The following is a 17,283-nucleotide window of genomic DNA, read 5'->3' as shown; positions in this document are numbered from 1 at the left end:
GCTAAACTGCTGTAGACTGAATGGGCGGGGCTAACTGCTGTAGGCTGAATGGGTGGAGCTAAAGTGTTTTAGGCTATAATGTGTTGGTTTTTGCAACATCACAAACAAAACAGGCTGTTTTTGCAGTTTAGTTTCTGTTTTCCATGAAATGGGCTCTTTAAGGTCTTTTATTAATTTTTTCTTAGGAGAGATTTCATGAATCTTTGAAGTTCTAGAGTTTTGGATGTTCCAGAGAACCACGCTAGACGTCACCCCTGTAAGCTCACGTTCTCTACACAAACAGATCCTGTGTGCCGTACGTGTTTGTGTTTGCTGGGAGATGGAATGTGTTTGGAATGTGGATGTGTTTGGAGCGTTGTGTTTGGAATGTTCTCCTCTGTCCGCACCAGTCCGTCTGGCGTGCCTGTTCTTTTGAAGACTCTAAAGCCGACGGCCAACTTCAGATAATTTGTGTTTGTTGGATAATTTTTTATTCTCCTCTCAGCTGTAACTTCCCAACATCACCCCAAGACTCCCAAACACCTCCACCACAGCAGAACAGGCAGACCTCACCGCAGAGGAACACTAGAGAGGAACTGTGTTATTCATATTCCATCCATGTGCAGCTTGAAGGGCCCATATCATGGAAAAATGAGTTCTCCTCACTTTTATCTTGAAATAAAATAGTAGTACATTCAGTCCGTTCATCACTGCTGTCTGATCAAAACCTCACATCTCATTTTTGTTGTTTTTCAGTTTTTGGCATAGTTTGAAAGTGACTGTTGTTCTTTACATTGTATTTAAACTTCATGATGAATGGACCAAAAGAAACAGAACAAAATGACTGGTAAAGAATTCTGGTTCCATTGACTTACATTAAAAGTAAAGTGTGTTTTTTCTTCTCCTGTAAAGTTCTCATTTTGGAGATACGAGGTTTGACAGCAGCGATGTGGAAAATAAACTGCACATTTTTTATATTCACTGTTTTTGTGACATCACAAAAATCAGCTCATTTATATATATCCACCTATTCAGCCTACGCCAGTTTAGCCCCGCCCATTCACACTGAAACATGGTGTTTCAGCCTGGACTGCTCTTTGAATGAGGCACAATACAGAGCTGCCAATCAGAACAGAGCTCATTTACATATATCAGTCTTAAGGGCACAGTCTGTTTAATTCTAAGGGATAGAGGCTCATTTATGCTCCCTTTATCTACGTCTGTTTCAAACGATGTAACAGTAAACGATGCGTCCTTTACGCTGACATGTTTGCTAAGCAGTCCATCCACTAGAGGGCAGAACAGAGTCAAACGTTTCTGACAACAACAAACCTGGCGACGGTGAACGCAGTGCAGCTCCGTCTGTATTTGTGTTTAATGTTGAGCATAAATGAGCCTTAATGAAGTTTTAACAGAACAAACAAAAGGCAAAAAAATTGTAAGATAGGGGGCGCTATCGTCCCACTCACCCACTCACATGCAGACCATATATGGAAACTAAACAACTAAACAGACTGTTATGTTGTTGTTTTTTGTGATGTCACAAATACATTAACATGCATCCGTCTGCTCAGTCTGCAGCATTTTAGCCCCTGAAAATTGGAAAGTAGGTGTTTCTAATGTGACCAGAACAGTCGTAAAGCATTTTTACATGACCTCGCTGACCCCTACCAGGGGAAGCAAACGTGCTCATGGTTGTGATGTCACAAAGCATGGTGGGTTCAACTCGGGCAGGTTTTGCAGCTTGGACTCCCTTTAAGGGACGGGCTGCGTTCTGAAATGGTGTAGCTCTGTTTACCTGCTGCGTCCGGCTCATCTGTCTCAAAGGGAGGGAGAGAAAATGTAGTTTCCCCTGATTTGCCCCTAAATGACGCTTTTGAAATCTGACCCCTGCTGCTCCAGCGCGTCGTCGTCCAGCCGCCTCCAGACTTCCAAACACGAGCGTGTTCTCCTCCACGTGAGCTGCAGGATTAAAGTAGCTGGGCGTGGGTGGGCGGAGTGGACGTCAGGATGTACAATAAACTCCAGTGTTCTATCAGAATCATCTAAAACCACCAGCAGAGCGGCGCAGGTCCTGCAGGCAGGCGAGAGAGCGAGAGGAGGAATGCTGTGGGAAGAGGCAGATTAATGCATGTTTTCTCCACCACATCAGGCGGGTTTTTTGTCAGGAATCTTAAGTGAGGCTGTTTGGTGGGAGTCGTTTTAAACAGGCTCGCTTTCAGGCGGCAACAATGCGCCCACATGCAGCCACTTGCTGCACCAGCGCAGTCGGCCAGCCGCCGAGCACACCGTCGCACATCCTCCGCCGCAGCTCTCAGGTCGAGGGTCACGCAGGGATACAGTCAGGCCCGGCCCTGATCTTTAAAGGGAAATATTAAAGCGATAGTTCCAGTTCCCACCAAATGTGGCCCATCAGCCAGGACAGATGGGGAATTCCACCAGATTTTTTAAATTTCTGCATAGCACTGGGCAATAACACAACAAATATCGTCGTCATGATAAATGATGTCACAATACAGTATGACTTCAGAACATATCGTGTTTATCATCAGTGCTTTAGACACTGACCAGCTGCATGTTTCATTATAAAGGGAGCAGAATTGGTCCTGTTTAACTGGATTTAGTGCCAAATACTGAATAAAGGTAGCCCGGTGAGCGATGGCGACGAAAAGGTTCAGCAGATTCCAACTGTTAGGTTTCAACTTCACTGTGTTCAGCCAATCAGGCGACAGTACAGCAGTCTTCATCACGAAACAGCTTTCTCTGAAACCAGAGAGCAGAAACTACAAGTCCATGACAGTTTATATAATAATGAAATAATAATGAAAACATCTGCTTTATGCAGAACTGTAGACAGTGAGGATTTGGAGGGAAGGCGTTTGATTGGAGGAAGTTTACGTGGTTCGAGCGATGAACCACACAGACTTAAACCACACAGAGCTCGTAGGTTACCTGCTAAGCTAGCTAGCCTGGTAGTGAGATCGAGCGAGCGAACGTTCTAGCTTGTGTGGACGACTGATGCATTCTGAAAATGATAAAAGCATGAAAAGCGTACGTGTGTGTTTTAGTCTTAGTGGCCCATATTTAATGCTGATCTGGAGTCAGTGTTTGCCTTTTACATAGCAGTGAATAGAACTACATGGACTGATGAGGCCTGATCTCAGGTCAGTGACTGATGAGGTCAGTGCTCTCACACTGTGCTGTTTGATAAATAAAGGCCTTGTCAGCGTCTGCAACAACAAACAGGTCCTATCAGATTGTTTACAGCACCAGATGTGTTCAGTGCGGTTCCGTCATTTCCAGCAGAGAGAGCTGCGGTGAGAAACAGCGCAAGTGGACGCGTACGGTCAGACGGCTGAGTGTAACTGCTGCATCATTTAAGGTGGAACAGAAAGTTTCAACAAGAAGCTCAGGCAAATGTGTGATGGACAGTCCAGAATCAAACCTCACACACCAAACACGCCTGATCAGCTACCGGACTGTGGCTTTAATGCTGACCCCAGATCTGTCTGTCAGCGCTCTGCGGTGACGCTGATGAGCCAGACAGTCTGTTTCTGCTCTCGCCGCTGCCTCACTCGTCTCGGGTTCCCGCTCGTTTGGCTGCGCTGGAGAGGTTTTGGACGCTGAGCGCAGGCCTGGCGTGGACGTTATCTCTGTGTTCTGCTGTTAATTTTACGAGGTCTGGCTTTGAGACCCCGACCAGCATCAGAGGAAGTGTAAATAAAAGAGCCTGTTAGCTCAGCGGCCTCACACACTGCACTGAGAGCAGGAGTTCACTTTATCCAGATATGGGCATTATTGTTTATGCATGAGCACAAGAAACATAATACTCAAAACAAAATACTCAAAACAAAATACTCAATAATACTCAAAACAAAATACTCTATAATACTCAATACAAAATACTCAATAATACTCAATACAAAATACTCAACAATACTCAATACAAAATACTCAACAATACTCAATACAAAATACTCAATAATACTCAATACAAAATACTCTATAATACTCAATACAAAATACTCAAAACAAAATACTCAATACAAAATACTCAAAACAAAATACTCAATAATACTCAAAACAAAATACTCAATACAAAATACTCAACAACGCTCAATACAAAATACTCAGCAATACTCAATACAAAATATTCAATGCAAAATACTCAATACAGAATACTCAATAATACTCAAAACAAAGTCTTTTAGTTCACTTCCTTATGGCAGTAACTTATACAGCTTATAGCAATTTAGCTCCACCCATTCAGCTACAGCAGTTTAGCCTCTTTATAAGGAGTGTTTCAGCTCAGACTCATTTACATATCTTAGTCTTAAAGGCGCAGTAACAGAAACAGCCTGTGTGTGAGGGATAAAGAGTTCTGGTCCTTTAAACCACAAACGCTGTAAACAGGAGGATATGGGCTCTTTAAGGTCGAGGCTGCAGCGCGACCCCTCTCTCTCTCTGCTCTCCTCCCTCTCTGTTCCTCCTCTCTCTGTGCGCTGCTGATGTATGAGGGGCTTTATGAATTCGCATGGATTCCTCCCGGAATCTCTGATTGTGTTCTTGGATCAAGTGGCTGTGAGATTTACTACCCGTCCTCCTCTCCTCATCCTCTCTTTCATCACCTGCTTTTTTTCACACTCCTCTTATTCTCCTCTCCTTCGTCCTCTTTTCTCTCCCTCTTCTCCTCTGCCCTCTCTTTACTTTCCTTCTTTCTTCTCTTCTCTTCTCTTCTCTCAGCTCCTCTCTCTCACCTTCTCTCAGCTCCTCTCTCTCACCTCCTCTCAGCTCCTCTCTCTCACCTCCTCTCAGCTCCTCTCTCTTGGTGAGTTGGTTTAATTGCTCTTTCCAGACTCGCAGCTCCTCAGCTCAGCGTCCCGAAGGCCGTCGGCTCTCTCACACCCCAAAATGAGTTTTTAAACAGGAGCTCGTGGCTGATGTATTCTGGGCAGAAGTGTGGTGGAGGATTCCTCGTGCTGCGGTCGGGGTCGAGGCGTGAAATGAGAAGTTGTCAGTGTGAGGAGCTGCAGGGCGTTTAACAGCGGAGCCTCCGACCCCCCCGACCCCCCCGACCCCCCGACTGCTCATCCAGAGCATTTCTGTCTCTTTTTTCCTCTCTCTCTCCGAAAAAAGGCCCTCAGCGCTTCAACATCAAACACCACTGAACATCCAGCCTTTAGATTCGCCCTTCAGTCAAACCGAAACGACACGGTGGTCAGAAACAGCAGCTGGAGGGACGTTAACGTTGTTAATGTTCGTGTTTATGTGCGTTAAGACTTCAAAGCTGTTGGCAGCGTTAGCGACTCGCTCTGTGAGACGTGGCCGCGTTAGAGTTTCCCCGTTAGAGGAAGCAGATGGAGGAGAGAGAGAGAGGATGCGGAGAGGCGAGGATCGGTCGGACCTGACGCCGAGCGGCCGCTGGACGCTGCGAGAGCCTTGTTGAGGCGAGACCGGTTCAGGTTCCTCTTCTGATGGTTTGCGTGTCTGTTTGGTGGAGGTCAGAGTCGCTGTGCAGGAGAGCCGCGTTGTTAGCGTGGTTAGCCGTGACGCTATTCTTAGACAGGAGTAAGTATTGAGGTGGGCGTGACGAGCAGCTCTGAAGCCGAGCGCTGATACTCCTCTCCGAGCGCTGATACTCCTCTCCGAGTGTTGAGGCTCCTCTCCGAGTGTTGAGGCTCCTCTCCGAGCGCTGAGACTCCTCTCCGAGCGCTGATACTCCTCTCTGAGTGTTGAGGCTCCTCTCCGAGTGTTGAGGCTCTTCGAGTGAACTCTCCGAGTGCTGATACTCCTCTCTGAGTGTTGAGGCTCCTCTCCGAGTGTTGAGGCTCCTCTCCGAGTGCTGATACTCCTCTCCGAGTGTTGAGGCTCCTCTCCGAGTGCTGAGACTCCTCTCTGAGTGTTGAGGCTCCTCTCCGAGTGTTGAGGCTCCTCTCCGAGTGTTGAGGCTCCTCTCCGAGTGCTGAGACTCCTCTCTGAGTGTTGAGGCTCCTCTCCGAGTGTTGAGACTCCTCTCCGAGCGCTGATACTCCTCTTCGAGCGCTGAGACTCCTCTCCGAGTGTTGAGGCTCCTCTCCGAGTGCTGATACTCCTCTCCGAGCGCTGAGACTCCTCTCCGAGCGCTGAGACTCCTCTCTGAGTGCTGAGGCTCCTCTCCGAGTGCTGAGACTCCTCTCTGAGCGCTGAGGCTCCTCTCCGAGTGCTGAGACTCCTCTCCGAGCACTGATACTCCTCTCCGAGTGTTGAGGCTCCTCTCCAAGCACTGAGACTCCTCTCCGAGTGCTGATACTCCTCTCTGAGCGCTGAGACTCCTCTCCGAGTGTTGAGGCTCCTCTCCGAGTGCTGAGACTCCTCTCCGAGCGCTGAGACTCCTCTCCGAGCGCTGATACTCCTCTCCGAGTGTTGAGGCTCCTCTCCGAGTGCTGATACTCCTCTCCGAGCGCTGAGACTCCTCTCCGAGTGCTGATACTCCTCTCCGAGCGCTGAGACTCCTCTCCGAGCGCTGAGACTCCTCTCCGAGTGCTGATACTCCTCTCCGAGTGTTGAGGCTCCTCTCCAAGCACTGAGACTCCTCTCCGAGCGCTGAGACTCCTCTCCGAGCGCTGATACTCCTCTCCGAGTGTTGAGGCTCCTCTCCGAGCACTGAGACTCCTCTCCGAGTGCTGATACTCCTCTCCGAGCACTGAGACTCCTCTCTGAGCGCTGAGACTCCTCTCTGAGCGCTGAGACTCCTCTCTGAGCGCTGAGACTCCTCTCTGAGCGCTGAGACTCCTCTCCGAGCGCTGAGACTGGCAGCACCGAAACAGCGTTTATACGCCAAACAACGCCAAAATGACACAGTTACTGATTTCCTTGTTTTTGAGAAATAAAACGTTTTTGAAAGTTTTCCTGGTACTTAAACAGTCCGCTAACATCCCAACGTTAAAGTGAGCGTGAAGAAGGATTGTTTTACGTTGCTTTGTCTTTTTTTTTTTTGGTCTGTTTGTTGGTCTCCATGGTTTTTCACAGGTCTAAACTCCTGCAGCTACTCGATTAGCACAGTTGGTCCGAATCCACTTCCCTCCTGCCAAACGAATAACAGTGTTTCTCTCCGTGTTTTTTTGTAGACGGTTCTGAGTTTAGAGTGCTGACCTGTTCCCGAGGTCAGGCTCTGACTTTGTGAAGGCTCAGAGCTCTAACTGCGGTCAGTGTCCTGCAGTAGATTCCCTCCAGCAGGAGCCTCGCTGCCTCATTGCAAGCGTCTGTTGTTCTGAGTAGCATCAGCTTGTTTCCTCCGGAGACAGATGTGCTGGATGGCTGCGTTGTGCTCTGATGTGGTTCTGGAGATGAGCAGATGGTTTGGCGCGAGATCCCGCGAACGGAAACGGAATCATTTGTTCCGCTCGCCTGGTGTTTCTGTCGCCGCCAGTTTGAGCCGTAGCCGCAGCGAGTGGAGGAATGAGATTGTTTTGACCCCCGCCGTGCGCTCTGTCACAGACGAGGAGGCCGAGGGGAGACCGGCTGTCTGCTCGAGCCTTCGTCATCGTCGTTGCTGCGCCCTGCGGTGATCCTCCCCACCTGGGTTACGGCGCTGCATCTCTCAGGTGAAGCGCTTTTTGATGTGCAAATGAACCTGGGCGATCAGAAACGGCTCACTGAAATAGCCTCCTGAACTCCGCTTGACCTCCTGCTTCAAACACGATGCTGGTGGCCAGACGAGCAGCCTGGATTAGCATGTAGCTCCACCAGATGGATTTGTTCCAGTTTGTTTTGCCAGCTGAGAGAGAGAGAGAGACGCTCTTATTCACACAGAACACAACTCACTGGATTGTAGTGAATCGAATCACAGCGTGTCATTTTACTGTGTCCTGACTGGCTTGTTAGCTCAGGGCTAACATTAGCATGTGGGTAGCTAGTGTTTCAGATATTGAACATTCAGTTCTGTGATAAACTGAGACACCGCTGTGTTGATTAGAATCAAATGAAATTTCTGAATTTTCACACCCATAATATATAAATTATAATATATAATCAATAATATTAGAATAAAATGCATTTTTGGAGCATTTCAGATGAGTGACAGAAGCAGATCAGACAAAAAATATGCCCAAATCAGAACCAGCACAGCATTTAACCCTGACTATGAAATCTCCAGAAATAAGACCACAACAACCAGAATAACCAGTAAAAAGCGACACACAGTGAATGGATATGAGACGGAAAAACATTCTAATAACTTCATTATAACTTTCTTATAATGCAAGTTAATCTGACAGCATTGTTTCCTAGGTAACGTTGGACCATTTTTCCTGCGATTGGAACACTTTGCGTACAGTAACTGGAGTTTTCAAATTACAAAAACAACAAAAACCAACAAAAACGAAGATACAGGACTTTGTGAGACAGCAATGCTATATATATATATATATATATATATATATATACACATCCAGAGCAGGAAGACTCAAAGATCCGCCGTCTCTGATTGACTGACATGCAGATCAACCACTCACAGACCATCACCGCCGACCATCGCAGATCCCAGATTAATTCTGCAATAACTTCTAAAACAGGATAATGTGAACTTCCTTCAGTGCTGTGTCTGTATCGCACAGCTGCTATTAGCATTTAGCTAAAACGGTCGCCTGATGTGGTGAACAGGAGTGCAGATAGACGTGACAGGTCAACATCTGTGGTGATTTTGTGGTGATCTGGGATTACCTGTGGTGATCTGTGGTCATTTTTTGTGATTTGGGGGTGATCTGTGATGATCTATGATGATATCGGATGATCTATGATAATCTGTGGTGATCTGTGATGATCTATGATAATCTGTGGTGATCTGTGATGATCTATGATAATCTGTGGTGATTCTGTGGTGATTCTCTGGTGATCTATGATAATCTGTGGTGATTCTGTGGTGAGTTTGTGGAGATCTGTGGTTTCTATAGTGCCCTCAGCTGGTAGTTTCCTGTGCTGCTGATTGGCTAAAGTGACTTTAATCTGATGGAGAGCTGCTAATCCCTCACTGCACCGTCTGATTTATAATCTGGTGTTCGGTTTTAACCCCACAGTCAGACGTGTATAAACAGTGTTTGGTGGTGGTGAAACACACACCCTTAAAAAGATGGTTCTTCAAGGGTTCTTCAGTTGAGGGAATGGTTCTGTTTAGAGCAATAAGATCTAAATCCCCTCAACTAAAGCGTGAAATGGTGAAATGGTTCTTCAGACTGAGGGAGAATGTGTTGTATGTGGTTCTATATAGCATAAAAAAGAGTTCTGCTGTTGTTACAAGCTTGACATCATAACAATAGAACCATACACAACACGTTCTCTAACTGAAGAACCATTTCACCAGGCAAAGAACCATTTAAGCGTGAAAATGGTTCTATATAAAACACATATAACCATTCCCTTTTACTAAAGAACCCATGAAGAGCCGAGTGTAGGGCAGCTGGGCTAATAGACCAGATGAGTGTGTTTTATGGAGACTCGTCCCTCTGGCGACGTTTACGCTCAGAGGGTCCGTCCTCAGCGAGTGATCGCGGCGTCTGCAGCTCCATCTCAGAACACATTTGTGTGTAATTAGCACTCAGCCGCGTTCCGCCGTCGCAGAACTTTCATGGCATGACCTGCGCTGTTCCCCCCTGGCAGGAGGCTTTTATTTCTGCACTTGTTTGTTTTTATATGGATCACATGACCATGAGCTCTCTCTCTCTCTCTCTCTCTCTCTCTCTGTTCTCTCTCTCTCTCTCTCTCTCTCTCTCCCTCTCTCTCTCTGTTCTCTCTCTCTGTTCTCTCTCTCTCCCCCTCTCTCTCTCTCTTTATCTCTCTCTTTCTCTCTCCCTCTCTCTCTCTGTTCTCTCTCTCTCTCTCTCTCTCTCTCTCCCTCTCTCTCTCTTTCTCTCTCTCTCTCTCTCTCTCCTCCCTCTCTCTCTCTCTCTCCCTCCCTCTCTCTCTCTGTCCCTCCCTCTCTCTCTCCCTCTTTCTCCCTCCCTCTCTCTCTCTCTTTCTCTCTCTCTCCTCTCTCTCTCTCCCTCTCTCTCTCTCTCTCTCTCTCTCTCTCTCTCTCCCTCCCTCTCTCTCTCCCTCTTTCTCCCTCTCTCTCTCTGTCCCTCCCTCTCTCTCTCCCTCTTTCTCCCTCCCTCTCTCTCTCTCTCTCTTTCTCTCTCTCTCTCTCTCTCTCTCTCTCTCTCTCTCCCTCCCTCTCTCTCTCTCTCTCTCTCTCTCTCTCTCTCCCTCTCCCTCTCACACAGATACAAGAGCATCTGGATGCTCAATGTGGAAGCAATTAGCTACAAATCCTTACAAACATAATAACAGGGTGATTAACTCTTCGCTATAACCCACTTCTGTCCTGCTTTAAGACCCTCTTGTTTCTGGTTCTGTGGCTCCGGGTGGGTCCGCCTCTGCTCTCCGTCCGAGCTTCTTTTTCCGTAGCTGTGCTCGCGTTTTTATAGGAGGGTTTTCTATTTTTTTCGATCTTTAATGCGGTCGCAGCTCTGTTTCCCATCAAAGTCTCCAATCCAACCACAACAAAGGCGTCACATGGCGATACAGAGGAAACGGTTGCTTGGAGACGGTGAGGAACAGTCAGACGTGGTGTTTCTCCCACATTTTGGGGAGGGGGGTCGGGGGGGTGGTGTTGGTGACACCTCGTCCTCCACTGATGAGTGCAGCTCATCAGGCCTTTTCCAAACACACAGCGGCGCGTTGAGCGAACGCTCGTCCAGCCCACGCGGGTTTGAACCGCCTATTCATCTCTGACGGCCCTTCTTATCTGGTTCCTGCAGGCCGCTCGCCGCTCCCCTGATCGCACCGCAGAGTAATGCTGCCTCCTGACCACATCAAGCCCAGCTGAGGCTAATTGCTACCCTTCCCCGGGCACCGCTTATTTCAGTCCGCCCGTCTGGAAAGCTTTTTCGGAGAGGTTAGCCACAGCAGCAAGATGGCTGCCCGCTCTCTGGCCTGCTAGCGGTGGAGTGTTAGCGATCTCTGTACCCACACCAGGAGTCCAGACCGCTCTTCCTCTCTCTCTGCTTTTCTTTTCTCTTTTTACCTCCGTGCCTCTATTATGAAGCTCCTCAGCTCCAGTTCTGAGGTTCTGCTGCACTGTTTAATACATTCCCCCCAGCTCACCCAGCACTGCAGACCCCCCATCAGAGGAGTAACGATTCACAGCGTTCATCTCAGCACGAGAGCACAGAGTCTCGACTCAGTGCAGCAAATATAAGGATGTAGATGGTATAAAAGTAGAACATTAGAAACTAACTCTGTTTAGAGTCACAGTACAGCACTGTAACTGCAGAACACATTAGCCTCAAGCTAACATGCTAGTCACAATACTATAGTACTGTACGATTCGTCAGACAGTTCAACACACGGTGATACAATATGTTACAGTATAAAACAAAGCAATACAATACAACATTATTCAATATAATAGGATACAATAAGACGATATATGATACAGTGATACAGTATAATACAGGATGATATGATACAGTATGACAGGATACAACACAATACAATGTGATAGTGTGATACAGTATAATACAATATGATACATGATATGATTTAATGCAATATGATAAAGTACGATACAATATTATACAGTTTGATACAGTACGATACAGTGGTGACCCCTGGTTCCTATCACCACCACTGTAAAGATATCTGAACCATTTCACACCAAACCTCTCTGAATCACTCTGATTACACCTCACACACTGAGTTATGGGGGAATTTAGAAAAATGAGTGGAATTCCCCTTTAACACTTTACTGTAGGGTTCTGTTCCATTAGGCTACATGACACCTACATAAGCTTGTCATGATGACTGACATAACCCTACGTAACTGTTTATAAATGCTTATTCCAGCAGGTGTCATAAAGCCCAGAAAGGCTACTTTAGCTGACTGATCAGAATAGCGAATGATGTTGGAATAAACATTTATTAAGAGTCTATGTAGGTGTCATGTAGCGTTATGAACAGCACCCTACAGTAAACGTGTTACTGTTCACTTGAACTCTGCATAACATTAACATAACTGTGCTATAAACGCGTCATAGACGTGTTATAAATGTAGTGTAAAACTTAAGAATAAATGAACGGCGTGTCGTCAGAGGAAACGGGACCCAATGAGGAGGAGCTTCAGTGCTGATACACACAGAGGGTGTGTTTCCTTTGTTGTGCACAAAGGAAACACAAAAGATGGTTCTTCAGGGGTTCTTTAGTAAAGACAGTGGTTCTATATAGAACAATGAATTCTAGATCAAGAATATGGACCTTCTTAAAGCAGAGCAGAACTGAGCGATTCTTCTTAAATTGCATTGTTCTTCAAACGTTCTAGACTGTATGGTTTGCAGGTGAACAGGAATCAGGTGTCAGCGGTCGAGGTGAAGGTCTCCGATCTGACCTGCTGTCCTCACAGGTCTCACACGGTGGGTTCCACCTGATCTCCACAAGCAGCTGGAGGTACCTAACGTCCTCTCAGGAGTGCAGGAGAACCGGCGGATCAAAGCCGCTAACGCGCCACATTCCGGCTCCTCCACTCAGAGCAGACGAGGCGCTTTGAAGTCTGCGGAGACTCTTTGAAGGAGCCGTGACGCTGTTTGTTTTGACTGAGCTGAAGGTCTCGTTCCTGCTGGACGCCCTGCTGAGCAGCTCTTTCTGCCGCTGGTCCAGGAGGACAGAGCCGGGCTCTCTGACCATGCTCCTTCTGAGGTTCTCTGCTTGTTCCTTGTAGAAGGTTAAGGCTCGTTGGTCTGGCGTCACCGTCGCGCTCTCAGGGCGGGCCGACCTGCAGACGCACCAAAACAACCAAACCTAATTTCCTAATTTCACCTTCGCAGATCCTGTTTATATCTGATTTATTCTTCTCTCATAATTATCACCCCCCCCCCTCTCGGCCCCCCGGCTCCCTCCGCGATGATTCACACCACTGCGTCACACTAGCATGCTAACACAGGCTAAAAAAACAGCGCTGGCGCTCTGACTCATGGTCCTGTGATCTGAAGTGAGATGATGGATGATGGTCATCTCGACTGGCCTGGAGCTCCACGACCTCCTCAGCCTCGTCTGTCCAGCACCTGCCGTCACTCAGGATGGACTTCTGGATTAAAATGATGCTTCACTCTGGAGTTTAACCTGCGAACCAGCCGCTGCTCTTCACACCATCCACATGCAGAGATATTCTGATATGATGCTCATTTCCTACAGAGGGAGCTGTGAACACTGAGACGTGTTTGATGATGAGCGAAGCTGTTGACAAATTAATAAGCCTCATATTCAAAAAGCAGCAACACTGATCAAAGCTTGAGTTATTTTATGACAAGAAGTCACTATAAATTGATAATTACAGCTCATTGTTTAATAATATTCAGTACTTTTTGGAAAGAACTTTTATAACTTCTCAAAACACTCAAACACTAAATTGTAAATAAACCTATTATTTATTTATATTAACTGTTTACTGTTAATAACACTATTGAATATTTAAAATCAATGTAAACCTGATTAAATACAGCAAAATTCTTCTCATATTAATTACGTTTGTTTAATAATAATCTGTACAGTGCAGATTGAAATGTTTTAGACTAGATTATCTTGGAAAGTGAAATCATCTGAAATATAGTCTACATTTGGTGTTATTATAAATATTTTATTAACTCGTTTTTTAAATAATTTTACCTACTAAAATTGTCATTTTATTGGCAATAATACTTAAAAGACGCTCGATTTTAAACATGTTCTTGTTTTTTTTTCAGTGCTCTTAATGTTTGCAGCTTCTTACAGATTGAACCTCTAGAATATTAACATATTAGAATATTTCTGCATTTAGAGCTCATAAAGAATTCATAAGAAGTTGTAAACATTGAGGTGTTTTTGATGGTGAATGAAGTTAAATGAAGATACATTAATAAGCCTCATATTTGAAAAGTAGCAACACATCGAATATTGAGTTACATTGTGAGACGTCACTATGAATAAATAATTACAGCTAATTTATTTATTTATCATTTATTAATATTCAGTTCTTTTTTGACATAACTTTCATAACTTGTTCTTAGAACACTTCAAATTGTTAATAAACCTTAAATTTGTTAATATTAACTTTTAACTGTTAATTACAATATTGCATTCATCATGTCACTGCATTCATCATTCTTCTATTTAATATTGAAAATTAAGATGAAAATTAATATGATGATATGATCAACACAGTGGAGATGGAAATGTTTTAGACAAGATCACAAAAAATTATATTGGCAAGTGAAATCATCTTAAATATAGTCGACATTTGTTGCTATTATAATTCTATATATATTATGAACTTATTTCTAGACAGTTTTACGTTTTTAATCATTTCTTCTACTGTAATTGTCATTTTATCAGCAATAATGCTTAAAAATGCACAATTTTACAGTAAAAGTACAGTAAAAGTACATGAGAGTGAATACAGTATTCTAATTAACAGTAACAGTTATTATTAAGAAATGTAAGCTTATTAAGAGTTTAAAGTGTTTTGAGAACAAGTTATAAAAGTCACAGCAAAAACGTGATGAATATTATTAAACGATGAGCTGTAATTATTTATAGTGACTTCTTGTTTCAAAGTAGCTCAATATTTGATCAGTGCTTTTTGAATATGAGGCTTATTATTTTATTGACAGCTTCATTCATCATCAAACATCTCAATGTTCACAGCTTCTTACAGATGTTAGAAATTATAAAGTATTTGCATCATAAATTGAATGATATGTAACATTAAATATGAAAATAAAGTTTCTTTTATCCCACAATGTAAATGTTAGTAATGTTAGTGGGAGTGAAGCCAGAGGCCACGCCCACTTTACCCCTGTTGTGATGTCAGCACTCAAACCTTTCAGGTGTTTAAAGCACTTTGGGCTGAAAGAGCTTCAGTGTGAGTGTTTAACTGGGCTGTGTGAAGTAAACAGTGTAAACAGTGTAAACAGTGTGTGGTTTAGAGATCTGTGAGCCGCTCGCTGATGTGAGGCGTGTTGTTTTTTCAGAATGCTACACGGTGAACGGAGAGGACTACAGGGGGCGCCAGAACCTGACGAGTCTGCAGGGAGGAAAACCGTGTCTGTTCTGGAACGAGACCTTTGAGCATCCATACAACACCGTCAAATACCCGAACGGAGAGGGAGGACTGGGCGCTCACAACTTCTGCAGGTCAGTCTGATGCCTAGAACTCTAACGGTGGAACTCTGTCCTGCATGTTCTCCTTTTATTCATAAATCAGAACTACAGCCCTGGTTCCAAAAAAGTTGGGACGACGTGCAAAATGTAAACAAAAGCAGAATGCAGTGATATGCAAAACATTTAAACCGTATATTTAATTAAAACAGTACAAAGACAACATATCAAATGTTGAAACTGAGAAGTTTCATTTGTTTTTGAAAAATATATGCACATTTTGATGCCAACAACACGTTCCAAAAATAACAGGGGCATATTTACCACTGTGTACCACTCTGTAAGCGTTTGTGAACTGAGGAGACGCTGCTGTAGTTTAGAAAGTGAAATGTTTTCTGTTCTTGTTTGATACAGGATTTCAGCTGCTCATCAGTTCAGGGTCTCATTTGTCATATTTTTCGTTTCATAATGTACCAAATGTTTTCAGTGGTGACAGATCTGGACTGCAGACAGGTCAGATTAGCACCCGGACTCTTAATATGGAGCAATGCTGCTGTAATACATGCAGAATGTGGTTTTACATCGTCTTACTGAAATAATCAAGGCCTTCTCTGAAAAAGACGTCGTCTGGATGGCAGCATATGTTGCTAAAACATGTATATATCGTTCAGCATTAATGGTGCCTTCACAGATGAGCACGTCACCCATGCCATGTGCACTAATGCCCCCCTACACCATCATGAATACTGGCTTTAGAACTGTGCACTGATAACAAGCTGAGTGGTCTTTAGCCCGGAGGACACAGTGTCCATGATTTCCAAAAAGAATTTTAAATGTTGATTCGTTGGACCACAGGACACTTTTCAACTTCCCCTCAGTCCATTTTAAATGAACTCAGGCCCAGAGAAGGTGGCAGCATTTCTGGATCCTGTTTATATTTGGTTTCTTCTTTGAGTTTTAGAGTTTTAACTGTCATTTGTGGATGCAGTGATGAACTGTGTTCACAGACAGTGTTTTTCAGAAGTGTTTCTGAGCCCATGCAGTGATTTCCACTACAGAATTGGGTCTGTTTTTAATGCAGTGCTGCCTGAGGACCCAAAGATCACAGCCAGCTAATACTGGTTTATGGCCTCGTCCCTTACATACAGAGATTTCTCCAGATTCCTGAGTCTTTTAATGATATTATGTACTGTAGATGATGAAAAGCAAAAGTTATTTGTTATTTTATGTTGAGAAACGTTATTCTTGAATTGTTGCTCTATTTGATGGTGCAGTCTTTCACAGAGTGGTGAACCCCTCCTCATCTTTACTTCTGAAAGACTCCGCCTCTCTGAGATGCTCTTTATACCCAATCATGTTACTGACCTTTTGCCTGTTAGCCTAATTAGTTGTGAGATGTTCCACCAGGTGTTTTTTTAGAATTACATAACTTTACCAGTCTTTTGTTGTCCCTGTCCCAACTTTTTTGAATGTGTTGCTGGCAACAAATCCAAAATAGGCATATATTTTTCAAAAAATATAAAAATTCTCAGTTTTAACATTTGATTTGTTGTCTTTGCACTATTTTCAATGAACAATAGGGTTTAAATGATTTGCACATCATTGCATTTTGTTTTTATTTACATTTTGCACAGCGTCCCAACTTTTTTAGAATCAGGGTTGTATTACTGTTCTTCAGTGCATCACAATGACTCACATTTCAGCCTATTTTATTGGGTGATTATTAAAATGTCTACATATTAAAGAGAAAGAAACTGGTAATAATGGGAGATTCCAGAATTCTCTTTTGGAAGCCCAGAATGTGGTACTTCCAGCAGCTGTAGGTCAGTAGGGATAGATGGAGCTGATTGATGGGAGCTTCATGAGTTGCCAAATGATCGTATCTGTCATGATGGCCATCAGGTTGGACTGAATACGCGAGTGTAACCGGAGGAGTTATTTACAGACGGGAAGAACGGAACACTGAGCTTCCACATTTTTGGAGTTTTTTTTTTTTTAGGCGAAGATTTGGCCTTGAATTGTTCCACAAGATAAATACTGCAGCAGGCTTTCTGAGAGAGTGTTTATTCGGGCCGGTCAGAGCTGGGGGGCTGTGGTGGGGGAGTATAGGGGGTTGTGGAGTTGGTGAAGTGTTTGTGGGAAACCTTGTTTGACGGCCGTCCC

The 17,283-nt window shown here is 44.5% G+C and overlaps 1 protein-coding gene across 2 annotated transcripts in view; it reads left to right on the top strand.

Annotated features, from left to right (window-relative positions):
• The window catches only part of kremen1 (kringle containing transmembrane protein 1), an 88,345-nt gene that overhangs the window by 19,910 nt on the left and 51,152 nt on the right, over positions 1 to 17,283 (top strand). For both annotated transcript variants that reach the window (XM_036598323.1, XM_036598322.1), the window contains exon 2: positions 14,994 to 15,156. In XM_036598323.1, coding sequence (XP_036454216.1) covers positions 14,994 to 15,156 — 163 coding nt within the window. The remainder of the gene's footprint in view (positions 1 to 14,993; positions 15,157 to 17,283) is intronic.

This window comes from Colossoma macropomum, unplaced genomic scaffold (genome assembly GCF_904425465.1).
Source record: "Colossoma macropomum unplaced genomic scaffold, Colossoma_macropomum, whole genome shotgun sequence".
Lineage (NCBI taxonomy): Eukaryota > Metazoa > Chordata > Actinopteri > Characiformes > Serrasalmidae > Colossoma > Colossoma macropomum.
The sequence above is the reverse complement of the archived record's forward strand: the minus strand, read 5'-3'. Positions and strand labels throughout refer to the sequence as shown.